Raw genomic sequence first — 18359 nt, forward strand, 5'->3', positions numbered from 1 at the left:
AGGTGTGCAATAGAGAGCTCATTGGTCATACGTCTGAGTTTGTGCTGCAGACCGCAGCCACTTGGAACTCTCCAAATATTATTGTTGCTGTACAGCATGTGTGACAGGAGCTGGAGCATCAACCCCCTCCCACCAGGGAGACTCACTGCGAAACGAACGGACAGACAGAACAAACAGAGGAGCGGACTGTTGTAATTTGGAGGATACATGTTTATATCTGCTTCAATCTGCACCTCAATGCACCTGCGCATTAACCAACACTGACTTTTCTTTTTTCTTTTCTTTTTAATGTTGTGAACAAGAGAGCTGACAAATACCTAAAACACACCTTTCTGTATAATTAACTTATTATACAGCACACAAAACAGATAAATCAAAACAAAGACACATTGCCTTTGGAAGCCCTGTAGATTCACCCAAATTAATTTTTTCTCTCTAAATATCCATTCGTTGTTAGAAAAGTTAGACCAAAGGCAAACCAAAATGCAGGCGAAGAGCGACATCTGCATGCATGACAAAACTACTGCAACTTCGGCGCATCTTTGCGCCTCAATAAGAACATTATACTCTGGCACCATCTGACGGTAAACGTGCAAAATTGCGTCTCTGAGGCTATTTTTCCTTAATGCAGTGGCATTCGTCTGGCAGACTGTCTACATTTCATTAAAGTGATTTACACCGTGCCTGGCAAACATGTGTTAAGTCTTGTAATACAACAGGGGCCTTTTAGAAAAGAATTCCGTAACACTGTGAATACATGTTTTGCAGACTGTTATGGAAGAAAAAAAAAAAATCACGACTACACAAGATGCTTCAAATTTGCTTAAGTGAAAAAACTATTGTAACTTCTATTGAGATAAATATTGAGACTTCTTCCTAATGAAAAGTATTTTGCAGGGAAATCTCTTTATTTGTATTCATTTTCTGGTGTGTTTAACGCCCACATACGTCGGTGTTCAAGGTGACAGTCATTTTTAAAGCCCATAGAGTGTGCTGTCTCTTTACCAGCGGTGGACCTTTGTGCTAAGATAAAGGAGATCAACCTGGGGGGCTCCAGGCTCTGTGGGAGCCTGCCACTCACACACAACTCCGAAATAACTCGACTAGAGGACTTCCAGCTATGCGTAGTATACATGTCCTGCCGCTGTCATATAGCACGGTGGGTTAATAATAGGAGCGCCGTTGTCAAGCTATTTCAGAAGGGGGGAGTGTCGGCTTATTCTCATTGGACCCATTTTATCGGCGAGTTTCGCATGAAGTGCGAGTGGGAGGAGAATTTCCAGCAACGGAGGATATCAAAAATAAACCCCCTCGTGTCCAGGGAAGAGCAGAAAGTATAAATACCCCTGATATGTCCAGACTGCAGCTTTGCTGGTGAGTGGTAGCTTACAACAGGACTTAGCTTGGTTAGGGAATTAGATGTGAGGCCACAGACAGACTGAAATTAAATTCCAGACATAGTTTGACCAAGACTGGTTTTACAGCGCTGGAAAAATAGGATCTGATTAGAAAAATCGCCGATTCTAGAAGTTACCTTAGTCACTGAAGACGCGTTACAAGCCAGAGAATAGAGGACATACATTAAAAAAAAAAAAATTTTTAACCACTTAGTGCAATTTTTCAATGCGGAAGATGTGTTCCACTATGATTTTAATCTTTCTATCCACGTGCGTAATGAGCGTGGCATTTTCTGCTCCGTTTGAATCAGAGGATGTTGTACCTGTTCGGATAAATGGACGAATCAGCAGTCGCTTTTGGAAAAGAAGTGAGGAACAGCCGAGGTATATCCTCAGTGCATTTGGCCAGGACTTGACTCTAAGTCTTATCCCAGATACCAGTTTTATTGCGCCTTACTTCACCATACAGCGCATCAAAGCCAGAGATGTTGGCTCTTTACGCAGCGCTTCAGGTGGCCAACCTGCTCTGGACGCGGATCTCCAGTCATTAATCAACCAGACCAAGGAGAGCGAAGGACAGCTGAGAAGCTGTTTCTACTCGGGGAATGTAGATCATGATCAAAACTCAGTTGTGGCTGTCAGCTTGTGCTCCGGCATCTATGGCTCCTTCATAACGGAGGGGAAGGAGTATTTAATTGAGCCCAAAGTTCGTGGCGGCCTGGGGCCAGACTCTGCCGAGCAGCTGCATGTCATCAAAAGGAGGACACTGACCCAAAGTACCGGCGTTCCCCTTCTGTTTGATCTCGCGGTGGAGGAGAGCCGAGCAGAGAAGCACAATGGGGAAAGTTTTACGCACGGCGACAGTGACGCACACAGGGAACCTCGCCGTAGACGCTTTGTTTCCGCGCCACGGTTCATAGAGACCCTGGTCGTAGCAGACTCAACCATGACCCACTTCTATGGAGATGAAATAAAGGTCAGATACTCATTCTTTCCTGCACCCATAGGAACATAAACAAATCATAGTTTAATCTAGACTATCCCACAAACAAACCCACAATTGGTAAGGATCATTTTAAATCCTCCTTTATTACTCCATCTACCCTGCAAAGTTATAATTCATGGCTAAACTGTTGTGGAAGGATTGTTTGTCTCATGTTGCTTCATAAAACATGTTTTGGCAATGAGAGAGCTTGGGAGGAAATCAGTGGGCTTCATGTTTTCCATAGGCTGAAAAAGAGGTCAGGCAACAGAAATGCAAGCAATGCTGAACCACATTCCTCAGGAGTTGGTCACAATTTGTCAGCCAGCTCTCAGCATCATCCATGGAAGGTCACAGTGTCTGTTCTATTCTATGACTCTTCTTTTAAGATTGATGGTACTTTCATACATAATGCTACATGTTCTATTAAATGTTTGAGTTCAATTACAGTTTTATGAATTTGGGCTGTATGTGAAAGCACTCCTACTTCTATCTTCCATCACAATTATTAAACCTGGGTATAGCCTGAACTAAACGAAGGATGTCTTTCAACAGAATAAGACGATTCATGATCCTGTCTGTTAGTCCTGAATAAGCCCCTTAAATGCCAGACACTCTACAGGCTACAGGCAACCAAGCAACCAGCTACATTAGAGTGGATGATGGTCACGTTCATAATTTGTTTTCACATCAGATGTAGTTGACAGCCAGTCATTAATGTGGAGATAGTTTGATTCTGACAAAGTTATTGCACCTTGCAACCCTATTATAATGATTTTTTTTTTTTTTATTGGCACTGGTGGTTTTAGTTTGAGGGCCACTGGCTTAAATCAACATGTGGTTCTGTGGGTGTATGCACAGCACATGTGGAAAAACTTTTTGTACAAGCTCATCATCCCATCCTAGAAAAATTTCAACCAGACTGATGGAACACACCACATGGCACAATCCCCCACATTCATTTGTAAATGATCATATGTTATACCAACTGTCCACTAAGGCACAGTGCCACGATGACACTGTGGAAAAGCTTACATGAATCTGTTTCACACAACACACTTATGACCTATTTGGAGGCACAGGGTAAAAGTTACAACTTTTACAAATACAGATAGTGTCAGACTTCAATAATTACCAATCACTTCTGCTCCTCTCATCCCCTTTAAAGGCAGCAGACGGTTTATGGGGCCAGGAGGAGTATTTTGTTATTGGATCACACAAAATATTGTATATACCAACACATGCATGAATCCGCAACACCTTCACACTACATGTTTAGTGATGATATTGGTCAGAGAGTCAGATTTTGATTTAAATTTACTTTTTAGGAAACAGTAATCCCTCTGCCTCCTTCACACAAGTCAAGATAACAGTATGTTCTATTATTACTTAATGATTTAAGAGTACATGTGCTCCTAAAACTGCTCTTTTCATTTGCATTGGTGATAAATGTGGCCCATGTTTGTGCCTGACAAATAAATCCATTTTAGTTACCAATTATAGCTTATCACATGTGTTTAGTTTTATCCAGTAGATTACAGCACTGGTACATGTAGCAATACTTAAACAATTGTGTCATCATACTGTGGAAGACAACAATTACAATTATTGTAATTGTTGTTCCACTCAGTACATACATCATCTTAGTCACCAGTCATAATTTAACTGTTTCAAGAATGATTATGTACAAATGTTTATTTATTGTTTGTTGTTATTATATATACACAATGTAACGTAATCTTTGTACCATGTCTTTCCTCCTTCATAGCATTATATTCTAACTCTGATGTCAATGGCTGCCCAATTGTATAAGCACCCCAGCATAAAGAACTCAGTGAACATGGTGGTGGTGAAGATGTTGGTGGTGGAGATGAGGAGGTTGGTCCAGAGGTCTCCAGCAATGGAGGTGTGGCCTTGAGGACTTCTGCACCTGGCAGCAACTTTTCAATCCTCCAAGCCAGAGGCATCCAGAGCACTACGATACTGCCATGCTCTTCACCAGAGAGGTGAGAACTAAGACAACAGTATATCTGACTTTTTCTTTTCAGAGATGTGAAATGTGTATTTAACCTAGAATATTTTCAGAGTGGCTGCAGTGCTAATTGTTGTACAGTAAAACACAGCTTCAACATACATACATACCTGCGTCAACATACAGTTCAAAAATAAATCCCCAGAATCTACTGGAATACCTCTATGTAACTAACACTTTGACTGGAATTATTAACTCAGTTCCAGCTAATGTTAAGCTCTGAAGACAGCTCATAGATGAACTAACTTACATTTAGAATTTGCTTATCAGTCACAGAGTCTACATTTGTGAAAGAACCAATACTCACTGCATTGGAATTTATGTTTGTTGTAAACAGAAAGCATGCTCTATATGTAAAACCACATAGAACATTAACTAACAAGGGTCAAAGTTCATAAAACAGGGGTCAGTGATCTCTGGCATTGGATGGTCTCCAATGCCCAAGACCGTCTTTAAACTAGAATTACAATCCCTATTTATATAATCATCAGCTTTCTTGTTCCAAAGTCACATGATGATAACCAAATCATTTCCATGACAACAGATCAAACTTCACCTTAGGTTCAACACCCATATTTAGAAAACGCTTTCTAGAATGTTGTAAATGTAAAATGTAAAATCTGCAGTGGTGAGAGAATTGGTCCTTGGGGAACACCTCATTTGTATGGGGGGCAAGCTCTATCTAACAGGATTTTATTTTGTTACATATTTGGTTGCAGGAAATGCCAAATGGTTTCAATGTTGTGCATCAGAATTGCACATATAATATATAAATATTCAGAATTTGCCCAGCATTTCATGAAACTTATCACACCTAAGTATTTAAAACTATTACAGGACTTTGATCTAAATTGTTGCTGTTTTAAGACTTGTGTTTTTTCAGTGCTTGGTTTAAATATTTTGGCATTGAACAACATCTAGAGTTTTGTGGGTATTTTGTAGTACTATGTAATTACAAAAAGGGCAATCCCCTCTACTATTTAAGCTTAGTTTACTATGTTGTCCGTTCTTACAAGGGTGAGTCATGTATTAAGCCCTGGTGGAATCTGAACCTAGGCCAGCTGCGGTACAAATGTGGTTTCAGAGGCAGCATACATAACCACAAAGCAATTATTTGAAACTAAAGTGTCTTACACAGGTGCATTAATGGTCAGTTGTGTTGGGTGTGGGTCCATTATCCCTCTTAAGTTTTGGCCAGTTATCACATTTTTCCATTTAAGCAACCCTGAAATGCATTTGAAATTTGAAGAACGAAGATGAAATAAGGTGAGTAAAGGAAACCTACAGTTTTCCTGAAATGGAATTATCATCTTTTCCAAGTTGGGGGAATGTCTACAGAGAGCTAAGAAACTGCATTATGAGCACTTCAACAGGAAATAAGGGTACACATTTTTAAGGTTTGAGTTGGGATTGGCTTGTTCTGCTGGCTGCCTTTCTCCATCTGGTATGTGCATGTTGACAAGGAGTTAGCAGACAACACATTAGACAAGTAACTTCTCTATATTATTAATTTTTTATTGCTGAGTGTCCCAGTTGCAGCTTGATTTGATGACAAGCTTGGCGTTTATCCACCTACTGAGTGACGTTAGACAGCTACATGTGTAAATCTGGCCAGAAAAATGATGAATAGAACATATGGGCTTGCAGTCCTGTCTTAGATTTGTTGTAGTGGCTTTCGATCGGGAAACCATCATTCATGTAAAGTCAGTTTGTGTTTGTTTTTCCATTTCCGCATAGGTATGCTTTGAAATGTAGAGGACGGAAGGCTCCTCGTGGATGAGCTAACTTTAGTGCATCCACAAATCAGTCCTGTCATGATGAAACCACAGTAAATGGTCAGGGTATCAGTGTGCAGTTTGACCAGCCTGAAAATGTGTGTCTGTTCATCTATTCACAAGAGAAAGCTCAGCTGGTCATGTGAGGCTGTTGTGAAACACAAAACTTGCACACTGTTACATGTAGTGGAAAGATTTTTGTCACTCATTTTTGTGGTCTTGTTATATGAGTCTTTTCCCTTCACTTCAGTTTTCCACTCTTTCTGCACTATCTGCAAATGCAATCTTCTGACCTTGCGTTTTGACCCACGCATACATACAGAGATATGGTTTTGTGTGTGTCTGCATATATGAGTGGAGGATGCTGTTGTGGAACAAGGTGTACAAACACATACTGAGCTCCATTCAGCTGCAGCTCCAAGTCCAGATGTGTTTTGAATCACAGAGGGTTACACTTGGTGGTTTTTGGGACTGAGGCGAGGCCATGGACATGTCTGTCTGCGTCCTACACAGCCAGGCGTCTCCTTGAACGGGGAAAGATTTCTGATACACCACACTGTTAATTTTCCCACATCACAACTCCAGACAGATGCATGCTGAGGGTATTTTTTGTTTTTTGCTTTATTTTATAATGGAAATAATGAACAACATGTTTTTGATTTCTTTAAGAAATGCAGGAAAACAAGTAGACTGGAATATTTTTTGTCCTACATGATTAGTGTAACAGCTACTGAGAGCTGCCCAAATGCTAACTATATTTAATGTTTGGTAGAATAATGGCTTTAACCCATTAATCGCCCACTTGACCAGCTGTTTCTAAGCATTTAGTTTGTTTAAGGATGACCACTGCAGGCCTGATGCACATATGATTTCTATCAAGATAATGCATTTGACACTTGGTTTTAACATGCCATTCCTACTTCTCTACTGGTTTTTTCGCTTTTACAAACTGCATGATGCTCTTGTTTTCTTGTCATTCCCTCCTTACCAACAAGTGCTGATGATTATCAAAGAAAAGCTAATGCACAGGGCATCACTGTGTAGTGCTGACATATACCACTAACTCTTACACAAAAACCAACTCAGGTTAAGCACCTCTGCTTGCTTAACTACCAGATAGGTATGGGAATAATTTTTTGACAGAAAATACCAATAGAAGTGGAACATGTTTGTTGGGATTGAGTTGTGCCAGTGAAACTCCTCATGATGCTCATGTGCACATTCACTTTGAACCATTTGTCAGTCTCTGTATCACTCTGCTTTAGAGGTTTGTTGAGCCTGATGATAAATAGTCCACAGTGTCGTAGGTTTATGTTTTCATCGGTATAGCAATGGACACTTTAAGGTTTGTCTTAAGAAATTATGGCTCAACACATCTCTGTTCATCTTTAACAACCACCAATGCCAAAATTCCCTTCCAACACAGTTCCCCTGTCATCAAAAAATTGAATACATCAAACACATCAAATGCCACAATTTTCTAACTAATAGAATAAAATAATGACTACTAATTACAATATGTAACTTATTAGAATGACTTAATTTAGTTGTGCTTATGTGTTCTACAAAATATAAATCTTTCCTTACAATAAAATGGTTTGTTCAATTTTAAAGCTTCTGCCTTAAAATATTATCGATGTAGGTATCAGCCTCTCAAATCAAATCACACTTTCTAATCTTGTTCTTGGTGGTTGTGTGTTTGTTTTTAGGACATCTGTGGACAAAAGAGCTGTGACACATTAGGTGTGGCCGATGTAGGCACTATGTGCGACCCCAGAGAAGCTGTTCTGTTATTGAGGACAATGGCCTGCAGGCGGCCCTTTACAGCTGCACACGAGCTTGGTAAACTCATATTTACTGTCACAAAGATCTTTTCTGAAACGGTTATCATACATCTTGCATGTGTAACCCTTCCTATCCTTTCCTCCTGCAGGTCAGGTGTTGAGCATGCCACATGATGACTCTAAGACCTGCGAGAGGCTGTACGGAGATCTGGGAGGTCATTATCTAATGGCTCCTTTGTTTGTCAGCCTTAACAAAACATCACCGTGGTCTCCCTGCAGCGCACTCTACATCACTGAGTTCTTTGACAACGGACATGGTAGGAAATACAGTAGAAAATGTTTGTATTTCAGTATTTTCCTGTGTTAAAATTTGTTACAGTGAAAGAATCAGAGACTGAACCCTTCTGCCAACCAGGACATCTGCCATCAGACTGTGCTGTGTAATTACAGCTGATTCAGAGATGATAAAACATAATGTTATTCCTCTTGCACTCTAACTATGGCTTCCTGCTTAAACATGTTGCTCTCCTCAAATTATGGGTTGTAGGGATGGTTTATCTTGTTCTTCACATCCTCTTTTCGTTACCCTCAAGCTCTTACTCTATCTCTCTTTACCTCACCTCTGTTGCTCCCGCTCCTTATCATGTGTTGGGCATCTTGTATTGTTTGTATCCTTGCTAGACCCATGAGCAAACCTTCTTTTCCACTGAGTCATACTATGGACTTCTTCCTGGTCTCCACCTCCTCAGCCAAAAGCAACAGCTGGTGTCAGCAAAATATGTTCTTTATCAGTTGGAAAATGTCTCCAAAGAAAACTTATGTGGCCGAGAATGTTCATTCCGGACTGTTGACATCATTGTCAACTCCAGACAAAAAGCTTATTCAATGTAATAAAACATCATTAGAGAAAATGTGACTAAATTCAGATTTAGAGTAGCTGTCATTGGTCCAGATTCAGAGTTTGAGGTTGCCTATGAAAGCATTAGTTAAATCTGAATTATTCATTTTTATAGTCAGGATTCAGCTTGCCCTGAATATTTTTCCCTCTTGCCATACCACACAGACAAAAGCAACACATTAACAGTCGCTATCATGCTGCAAAATCCAAAGTGTCCAGTGCACAACATCTGATCAGCCTCTTACAATCTTGTTTTGTTTTGTGACCGTAGGCGATTGCCTGCTAGATGTCCCCGAAAACGCCATGCCGTTACCAGAAGAGCTGCCAGGCATCAAGTACAACCTGGACCAACAGTGCCAGCAGATTTTTGGAGAGGAGTATGTCCATTGCCCGAACACCTCAGACAGCGACATCTGCAGCCAACTGTGGTGTCAACAAGATGGGACCACACAGTGCACCACCAAAAACGGCAGCTTGCCCTGGGCTGATGGCACCAATTGCGGCGTCAATGGGATGTGCCTGCATGGGGTGTGCATGCCAGCCCAGGAAGTGATACAGCCACCGGTACGACTGCTTTTGTTATCTAAGAAGTCATGTTATCCAGAGTGTGATCACTGGCTTTGAAGCTTATTTTTGAACAGTGGATTAAATGTCTTATAGTGACTTGTAGTCTTATTTTGTGGTGACTCTCCAACAGACATTCTTCACTGGACTCATTGGAGTTCATTGTTTTGACTTTATAGCCCATAGCTTTATGGTTTTTATTCAGTATCACAGCGTTCATCAAAGCTACAGCTGTAGCAGGAACTGTTTTCAATAAAAATACTCTTATAAATTGACTCTTATAAAGAGGTGGTCAAGCTTGATGCACCAACAGCTGACAATATTAGCAATTATCTAAGAAGCTAAAAAAGAAAGACAGAGTTCTGCCACTGTGTTTCTGACAAAAAATAATGTACTATATGCAGCTTTCAGTTCATATTGCATATACAGATTCTATACTTCTGCACAATGAGATTTCATACCTCTGCACACTGTTGGCTTAGTCGTGTTGAAAAGCTCCGTTTGGCTACACTGTCCTTGAAACCATATAAAGTAGTATTTGTAAACTGGATGTTTTGCACCTTCTTCACCTGTTGCTGCATGTTGTATACTGATGAGGATTATTTGCACTTGCTAGCTGCTTCAAATTGCCTATGATGGATTGATGAGTCACTTCCTTTTAGGTGTGCAACCGTTTCAGAAAGAGTTAGAAACGCGCAAAAGTCAACTTCATACCGAGTTCCAATGTCTGCTTTTCGTGTTAACAAAATAGACCCATGCAGTTCGTTTAATTACTAAAAGCTAAAAAAAAATTAAATATACCTTTACTATTATGTAACTTTATTGGTCTTTTCGTAGACTCAATTTAAAGCTTTCCCCCCGTTTTAAACTTTTTGACAAAATCCACAATAGCATACAAAAAAAAGGTCAAAAGTATTAAACTCCCTAACTATGGTGATTTAGTCAGTGGAGACCAGGCATTTATTTTGCAGTAAAGGCCAGTAAAAATAAATAAATAAAAATACCCTCTAAAATGCATATGACAACATTTTTGGCTTTTTCTGAACTTAAATCCATCCATGATGCTTTTTTATGTTTCCTTCAAGAATGTTTATACATCTCAGTGTTTCATTGTAGCTTGGTTGCCCTGATGTGTTCTCCGTGTGTTATGATCACACATCTGCTTATGAATCCAGACATGCTGGCAGTTAGGATGCTAGCTGGTCCAAACTCATAAAACTTCTGGACAGGACACCCACACGAGCAAAAGCACACACCAGCAAACGCTTTTAATTTTGTGTTACAAAACTACAGCATGGCAGGTTCCACTAGGGGTGACTGACACATGTGGCAGGAATGTGGGTAGAGGTAGACAGTAGGCGCGTGCCGAACTTCAACACAGATTTAGCCTGTAGTTAGAGCACGCCAACACACTGTGCGGCCTCAAACCCAGAAGCCCAGACTGTGGTTTAAACTGCACAGCTGAGACTGCCTTGGCACTCTGCTCTAACCAACTACTCTCAGTGCTCTCTATTTGACTTTTTTTCTTGCTGTGTTTTACCGCAGATGGTTGTGGATGGTGGCTGGAGCTCGTGGGGACCCTGGCAGCAGTGCTCCAGAACATGTGGGGGTGGGGTGGAGTTCTCCTATAGGGAGTGTACGGACCCTGTGCCGCAAAATGGAGGGAAGTACTGTGAAGGACAGCGAGTCCAGTACCAGTCCTGTAACACACAGCCCTGTGACGACAACAGTGGTGAGTGAGGAGACATCGTTGGACTTTTGACTTATTAAAATTGTAGTTTTTAGAGATTCACCTAGGGTGAGACTCAACCATTGCACTCTGGTTATGCTGACACCCACGAATTCCCTAAATGTGGGAGTCTCGACTGCATAATATCTGATTGTGAAGGGCTGCGTTTGCCCTCTCCCTTAATAATTAAAAAAATAACAATTCCCCCTGGGATTAATGAAGTATTCTGATTCTGATTCTGAATCTGATTCTGATGTTACCACATTCAATCATCTATTTTGTGACATTATAATATGGCACCATAAATGACACCCAGGATGATTCTGAAAGTTAACTTCTATCAACATAATGTTGAATTTCCTTGTGGTATCTGATATGGTTGATTTTTACCCAACGTCTGGTAAAAGCCAAGCAAGATAAGGTCATTGCTGATTGTCCATTGTCCATCTCACATGAAAAGTTGAGCAATCACTTGAGCAAACACATTTTTTCTTGAACATCATTTTGTTGCTGCCTTGACCATTGAATTTCCCTGTTGTGGGATCAATAAAGTCTTATCTCATCTCTCAATTACAAGCTTCCCAAATGAACAATGATGGTGAGTGGCGATCTAGTCTAATAGTGTACTGCATCTGTCATTCCTTCTTTGTCTCTTATTTCAAGTGGACACTGTTTTGTGATGACTGACACACATTGCATCAGAAATCACCCAATTATGCTTCAGTGACCTCTCAGTATGCTCCTGAACAAGATGACTCGCCAAGGTGTCTGATGCAAGTCTCAGTCAAGTCAAACCAGGTTAATACTATGTCTAAATTAAGTCAGTCAGTGTTAGTCAAGTAAGAAGTCAAGCCTTGAACATTGTGACTCAGTTAGGTCTTGTGACTTAAATCCCTCATGTCTGGTCAAAATCAAACAATCATCTTTGTATGGATGACCATTGTATACAGCCTAAATCCAACACCACATTTGTCACTATTATCTCCACAGATTTAATAAAACTGAGCACAAGTCTTACCTGCAGCTGAGAAATATATTTTATTAAATTAAGAATTCTTAAAAAAAGTTACTTACTGCACAAAGTTATAGATTTTCACTATTGCCCTTTCAGCAGGTTGATCTACATTTGCGGTACTCACAGTGTTTTTTTTATCCTTTAGGGAAGAGTTTCAGAGAGGAGCAGTGTGAGAAATACAACAGCCCCAAATACCTGGACTACAATGGCAATGTGAAACAGTGGATACCAAAGTATGCTGGTGTTTCTCCCCGAGACAGATGTAAGCTGTTCTGCAGAGCCAGGGGCAGCAGTGAATTTAAGGTGTTCGAATCCAAGGTACATGCACTTTACATCACAACTTACACAGTGTTTCTTAAACTTCTTATAATTGTAGTTTAGAACTGTACCTTTAAAGCTTGTTGCCTTGTGTTGAAATGTTGGAGCTGTCAGACAGTGAGTTAGAATCACATGACAAATGATAAATCAGTGTAACATACTGCAAATGCAAATGGAAATTAGTTTGATTCAGCAGCATATTTTCAGGATATCTGCACCTAAGAGTTGTGTAAATATTTATTGTCAAAGTGACCTTGAGGTCTTTGCTTCCATTTTTGCTGCTCCACAAAGAATATCTTTACTACAAACTTACATTTTTTTTTAAATGCCTACATCTTGGATGGTGCCTAAGGCTAATATACACATGTTAGACTTGATTTGAATATCATCAAGTTTCTGGGTTTAACATTTGTCTGAAACGTAACCACAACTACATGGCTGAAATCCTAAAAGAGGTGGCCAGTGACTGGGTGGATGTTCAGAAACTTTGTTAGATTCAGATAAATTTGTCCATTGTGTCCTTGCAGGTTATAGATGGAACAACCTGTGGCCCTGACACCACTTCAGTATGTGTCCAAGGCCAATGTGTGAAGGCAGGCTGCGACCAGGTGATTGGATCCAACAAGAGGGTGGATAAGTGTGGAGTCTGTGGAGGGAGTGGGCTAACATGTAGAAAGATCACAGGCTCGTACAACAAAGCAATGTAAGTGGTCACGAAAAGATGTGTTTTTGAGCAGAGGCAGCCTATCTCTGTTTCTCAGTATTTTGCGTTCATTCATTATGATGCAGAATAGTATGGTATAGTATATGCAGTACGAGTATGGAACTGATATATTTGCAGTAAAAAATCTTGCTGCAAAATTTTAGACTACACACATTCTATTACTTTCAAGCTGACTGTCAAATCAAATGAAGTACAATTTAATAACAGCAATTTCAGCATTTACAATCAATTTTAAGGGAAATGACTTGGGGGAAGATGGATAATAAATACTTTACAAACAAGTGGTGCCAGGCACAACAAACCCTGCCCCTCATACGTATTGTAGCTTATTTTGGCATCGATCCAGCTGATGTCATCATGTCTATGTGTGTGCTGATGTCAGCATATCTATTGCCTCTATATATGTGCCAAGCTTGAAATAAATGGAAACAAAATTGATGTTTTTTATGAACATTTGAAATTTCACCCATTATAAGTAAATGGGGGAAAAAAAAAAGATTTTAAAAAATTCATGAAAATTTTTAATTTGACCTACTTTTCCCAAAATGTAATCAGATCTATTCTGGGTCACTAGCAATCTATGAACACAATTTGGTATGAATTCAACCAATAGTTTTGCTGCTAGAGTGTTAATAAACAAAGAAAGAAACAAACCAAACCAAAAACAATACCCCGTGCCTTCCCTTCGGGGGGCGGGGTAATAAATATTCTGTGTAATCATAGGAGACCCCCAGGATGGTGATTATAGACAGAAAGAGGTGGTTGCTTCCAGTGGCGGCTGGTGAAATTATTTTTTGGTGGGGCGCAGTATCCAAGTCAGTTTTCAGCTACACTATAAACACATATCATCACTAGAATACATGTACATGCACCACTATTCTAATATATTAATTTAAACTAAAATAAAACTAGAAATACACAGTGTGTGTTTTCAGTCATTTATTTTTTTAAATATAAATTTCACCTGTCTATCCTTTAAACATATAAATTTTCCCATGACTCTATTGTTAAAGTCAGACATGTCCCTGACAAGTGCCTTTTCCACTGATAATATGGCCAAAGCATTTAAACCAGTGGTGACCAGTGGTGTAGGTGTCCCTGGAGAAGTTTATATACTCTAAATTTTTGCCTTTTTTTTTTAAAGCAGTCCAGAAAAAAATGCCCTGTTTTAGAAAAAGTGACATTTAAGACTACTCTATTTAGTTTACCCAAAAATCTGTCAGTAGTATTTGTTCACTATTATAAAATTATCATGACTTAATCAGGAGCAGTTTGTAGGTATTACTGGTCACACAAGCAGCTGTATGGTTGTAAATGTATTCAACATGAGGCAAACATAGGATAACATTAGCCTTTCATAACAGTAGCCTACTCACACAGTTTAACTAATGGTGACAAAATATCTTCTCCTCTAAATGTGCAGTCATTTGGCCAGTAGTTTACAACAGTGAATCATTTGGAAACCATCTTAAAACTTACCTCAGAATTATGTATTCCATGAAAGTAGGTTCTCTCAATACATGCCACTCACTTGAAATACGTTTATTCTGCCTTTCTCATTCGCATTTCCAATAATCATACTCTTCAATTAGGTTCCAGAGGTGGCCTGTGCTAGTTGGCAATATTTTCCTCGGCACGACCCACCCTATTCTGCCTCTGATTGGCTCATCAGTCATCATGCCTAAAGTTAACCAATCTAATGAGTGGCAGTGCTAGCCAATTAGAGGAAGAGTGTGGCGGGTCATGGCTTCACCATCCTTGGGGAAAAAATGAGCAATTTGGCTCAGACACTACTGAATGGTGCGCATCAGGGGGATTTCGAAGTGGGTATACGCATTGCTGACTGAAAAATAAGTAGGTATAGACTACACCACTGGCGGTGACAGTAGTGCGGGTAGATTGCATGGCATTCAAAAAATAAGATAAAACAAACTGGCAATCTCACGTGCCAGGAATTCATCCTTTGGACTCCAGCATTAAAGTCAGTTGTGTTAACCACTGAACTATCCATAGGCATAGTTAAAACTCATTAGTATTAGTTACATACCTATTCACTGATTCCATTTCTGAGGAAGCTCTTGATTCTTTTTGGAATGTGATGTTTACTCCTGTGGGTGGGGCTTGGGCACAATTTTTTGTACCCACAGGCTCTCCTGTCTCTACTGTGCATGCACTATTTGTAACGTGATTATGGTATTATGGTAAACAGAGAGCCTTGGGCACAGATTTTTGCATCCCAAACAGGAAACACGTGACTTGACTGCTCACTCAACAACCAAAAACATGTTTAAACTACACTTAAATGCGGATATACATGGTACTCATGGGCTGTATCATGTATAGCGCATTTGTTTAAATATTAATGTTTTTATAAAACTATTTTATGGGATTCCTATTGTCTTCTTCCGCATGTGAGACAGGTGGGGGTGCACCCTAGTACCCTCTATTGACAAGCTGCCACTGGTTGTTTCAAAAATTGAAGAAAAAAAAAAGAAAGAAATCAAACAAATAGTCTACATCATTGTAATCTAGCTCTTTCTTTTCTCTTCTAGTTTTGGATACAGTGACATTGTTACTATTCCTGTTGGTGCAACTAACATTGACATCAAACAGCGGAGCCACAAAGGAATCAAGCATGATGGAACTACCTTGCCATAAAAAGAGAGAGTGGCGGTTACATTCTCAATGGTAACTTCTCTGTCTCTACAGTTGAGCAGGACATTCCTGTGCTTGGCGCTGTGCTCAAGTACAGCGGCTCATCCACCACTCTGGAGAGGATCCAGAGTTTCAGGCAGCTGAAGGAGGCCATTACTATCCAACTCCTGGCCACTGGAGGGGATGCTAACCCCCCAAAGGTTAAATATACCTTTTTATTCCTAGAGATGCAACCTTCAATAAATCCAAGGAGAGGAAAGGGTTGGCCCCATCTATGCATATGATCCATCCATTTGGCGTACCAGACTGGGTGCTGGGGAGAGTGGTCTGAGTGCTCAAGAGTGTGGCTCTGGTTGGTCCCGGAGGAGCGTGGAGTGCCGGGACAATGCAGGTTTCCAGTCCAGCCACTGTGACAAAGACCTGAAACCTACTGACATCAGGCCCTGCGGGGATCTGCCCTGCCCCATATGGCAAATGGGACCTTGGTCTGCCTGTTCACGAACTTGTGGCCAGGGGAGCACCGCCGCAGTGTCTTCTGCATAGACTACACTGGGAAGACTGTTGAGCCAGAAAAGTGTGATGCAAGCAAGATCCCAGAACCAGTCTCTGGAGAATGCCTCACCAAGAGTGCTTATGAAGAACATGTGGATGGTTGACTTTGAATGAGTCTCTTTTTGCTCTGACTGCACTTACCAACCCGTTGTGTCAATGGCATTTGCCTAATTATTCTTTGTCATCTTTGTTTGACATTTGACAACCACTATTGAAATTTACACAAGTGAAAATCTACCTCAGGATGTACATGTAATGGCTATGTCTAGATACTAGATTCTAGATGAAGGTGCTGTGTGTGTTTTCTCGAGAAAGTCCCATTTTTAGATGACATTTGGCTTATTCCGCAGTACATGTTTCACTTTATCTTTCAATGTGAGCTGTCAGTTAAAGTGGGACTGGAGCAATGGCATGAAACCTGCTGTCAAACACCAGCACAGTGTAAATATACCTCCAATTCTCCTCCACAGAACTCAATGGCCGATAAAGCTTTGATGGAGCCATTTACCTAAGTTAGTTGAGGTAGGTACATTTAGGTTGGTGTTTTAAGATTTTAAGCCTCTGGGAAATGTGCTCTTGTTGGATTGCTTCTCTTTTCTACACATACTCACTTACCAAAATGTGATTTGTGTTAAGTGATTACAATGGTGATAATGTCAAGTATTGACCCTAACATAAGAAATACTGAACTACACTATGGTAACCAAGGATATATGCTATATTTAAGTTGATGAATGGTGGTTAAACCACGCTGACACTAAACTGAAGTAATTTGGACTAGAATATGTTATAGCCTTAATTAGCCGAAACAGATTGTTTAAATGCCAAGTACATGTATAAATTTATAGAAATAGTCTGAGTTTACACAGTGTGTGAAATTTTTAGCTAGAGGATAACCAGTCATTTCTGGCAAGGGGTAACCTAAAACAGAGAACTTTCCTCTGCCCTGTAGTTACACTTATACATATTCCTTTCAATTTTGTATGAGGTTATAATGAGGTTGACATGAATAGTGGTGCAAACAGACTGCAATGCAACAGATGCGCTTGGAGGTGTTATTGCTAAGTTAAGTGATAAGCATACTATCTATCATGCATATGAAAAAAAAAAACATTAATTTTATTCATTTCCCGATCCTGTATTTGTTGTTGCATTATGCAAATGCTCACAGTTGTATGTATATTTGATTCTTCATTCCTGTTGTTAATTTACAGTATGTTATAAAGAAAAGAGATGGAGTATTAGGCCTATATACCTTCAGTGAAGGACCATACTATTTATTGTTACAGCTTCCTTTTTAGCTATTTATTTTTGTAAAATTTTTACCATGGAGATGTAATTGACATGGCATATGCTGCCTGTCTTTGAGATTTTTGTCTGTAAAATGGTCAATAAAGACATGTATGTCAGTAACTCTTTCTTATCATTTCTTTTCTTTTATTTTTGTCTAAACTTCTTCATTCATTCTGTTTAGCCATATCTCTGTTGTGGACAAAAGATTCATTACTTGATGATTATAAAACATCAACCACACAGTGTTTTCTTGGATTCCCACAGAATACACCCAACCAGATTGCTGTGGAACGCTACAAGGCTCCAGTGGAAGCCAGACTAATAGCATTCTTTTAGGTGGGTCAGTGGCTTTTAAAAGCAGGGCGAGGCAGATTTCAGTACCCATTTTATAGACTGAAACCTCAAAGATGTTGAGTGAAGTCCTCCCACAGTGCAATGACTTTTCTGGTCAGACATCAGGAATAAAACAGCCCTATAAAATCATACTCAGTAGCTGTGGTTAGGGAGGAACCTCTATTAAACGGGAAACAACATGGACTTCATATTATCCCTGGATTTATTATACCAGTCTTATTCTATTTACAGCTGATTAAGCTTGCTGTATGTGAACCTTGTGACTGACAATACCAACAATTGTGCTA

At 39.9% G+C, this 18359-nt stretch overlaps 1 protein-coding gene and 1 pseudogene across 1 annotated transcript; both read left to right on the forward strand.

Annotated features, from left to right (window-relative positions):
* Positions 1 to 1352: 1352 nt before the first annotated feature.
* Positions 1353 to 17835, forward strand: LOC115431377 (A disintegrin and metalloproteinase with thrombospondin motifs 8-like). Its single transcript, XM_030151694.1, is given in 18 exon segments — positions 1353 to 2373; positions 4148 to 4247; positions 4250 to 4297; positions 4300 to 4385; positions 7896 to 7959; positions 7962 to 8005; positions 8007 to 8028; positions 8120 to 8287; positions 9140 to 9432; positions 10978 to 11164; positions 12322 to 12494; positions 13022 to 13197; positions 15771 to 15856; positions 15859 to 16083; positions 16086 to 16189; positions 16191 to 16213; positions 16215 to 16381; positions 16384 to 17835. Coding segments are annotated over 18 exon segments (2862 nt in total). The 5' UTR covers positions 1353 to 1623; the 3' UTR covers positions 16530 to 17835.
* On the forward strand, positions 11196 to 11343 carry LOC115432291 (uncharacterized; annotated as a pseudogene).
* Positions 17836 to 18359: the final 524 nt, after the last annotated feature.

This window comes from Sphaeramia orbicularis, chromosome 13 (assembly GCF_902148855.1).
Source record: "Sphaeramia orbicularis chromosome 13, fSphaOr1.1, whole genome shotgun sequence".
Taxonomy (NCBI): Eukaryota; Metazoa; Chordata; class Actinopteri; order Kurtiformes; family Apogonidae; genus Sphaeramia; species Sphaeramia orbicularis.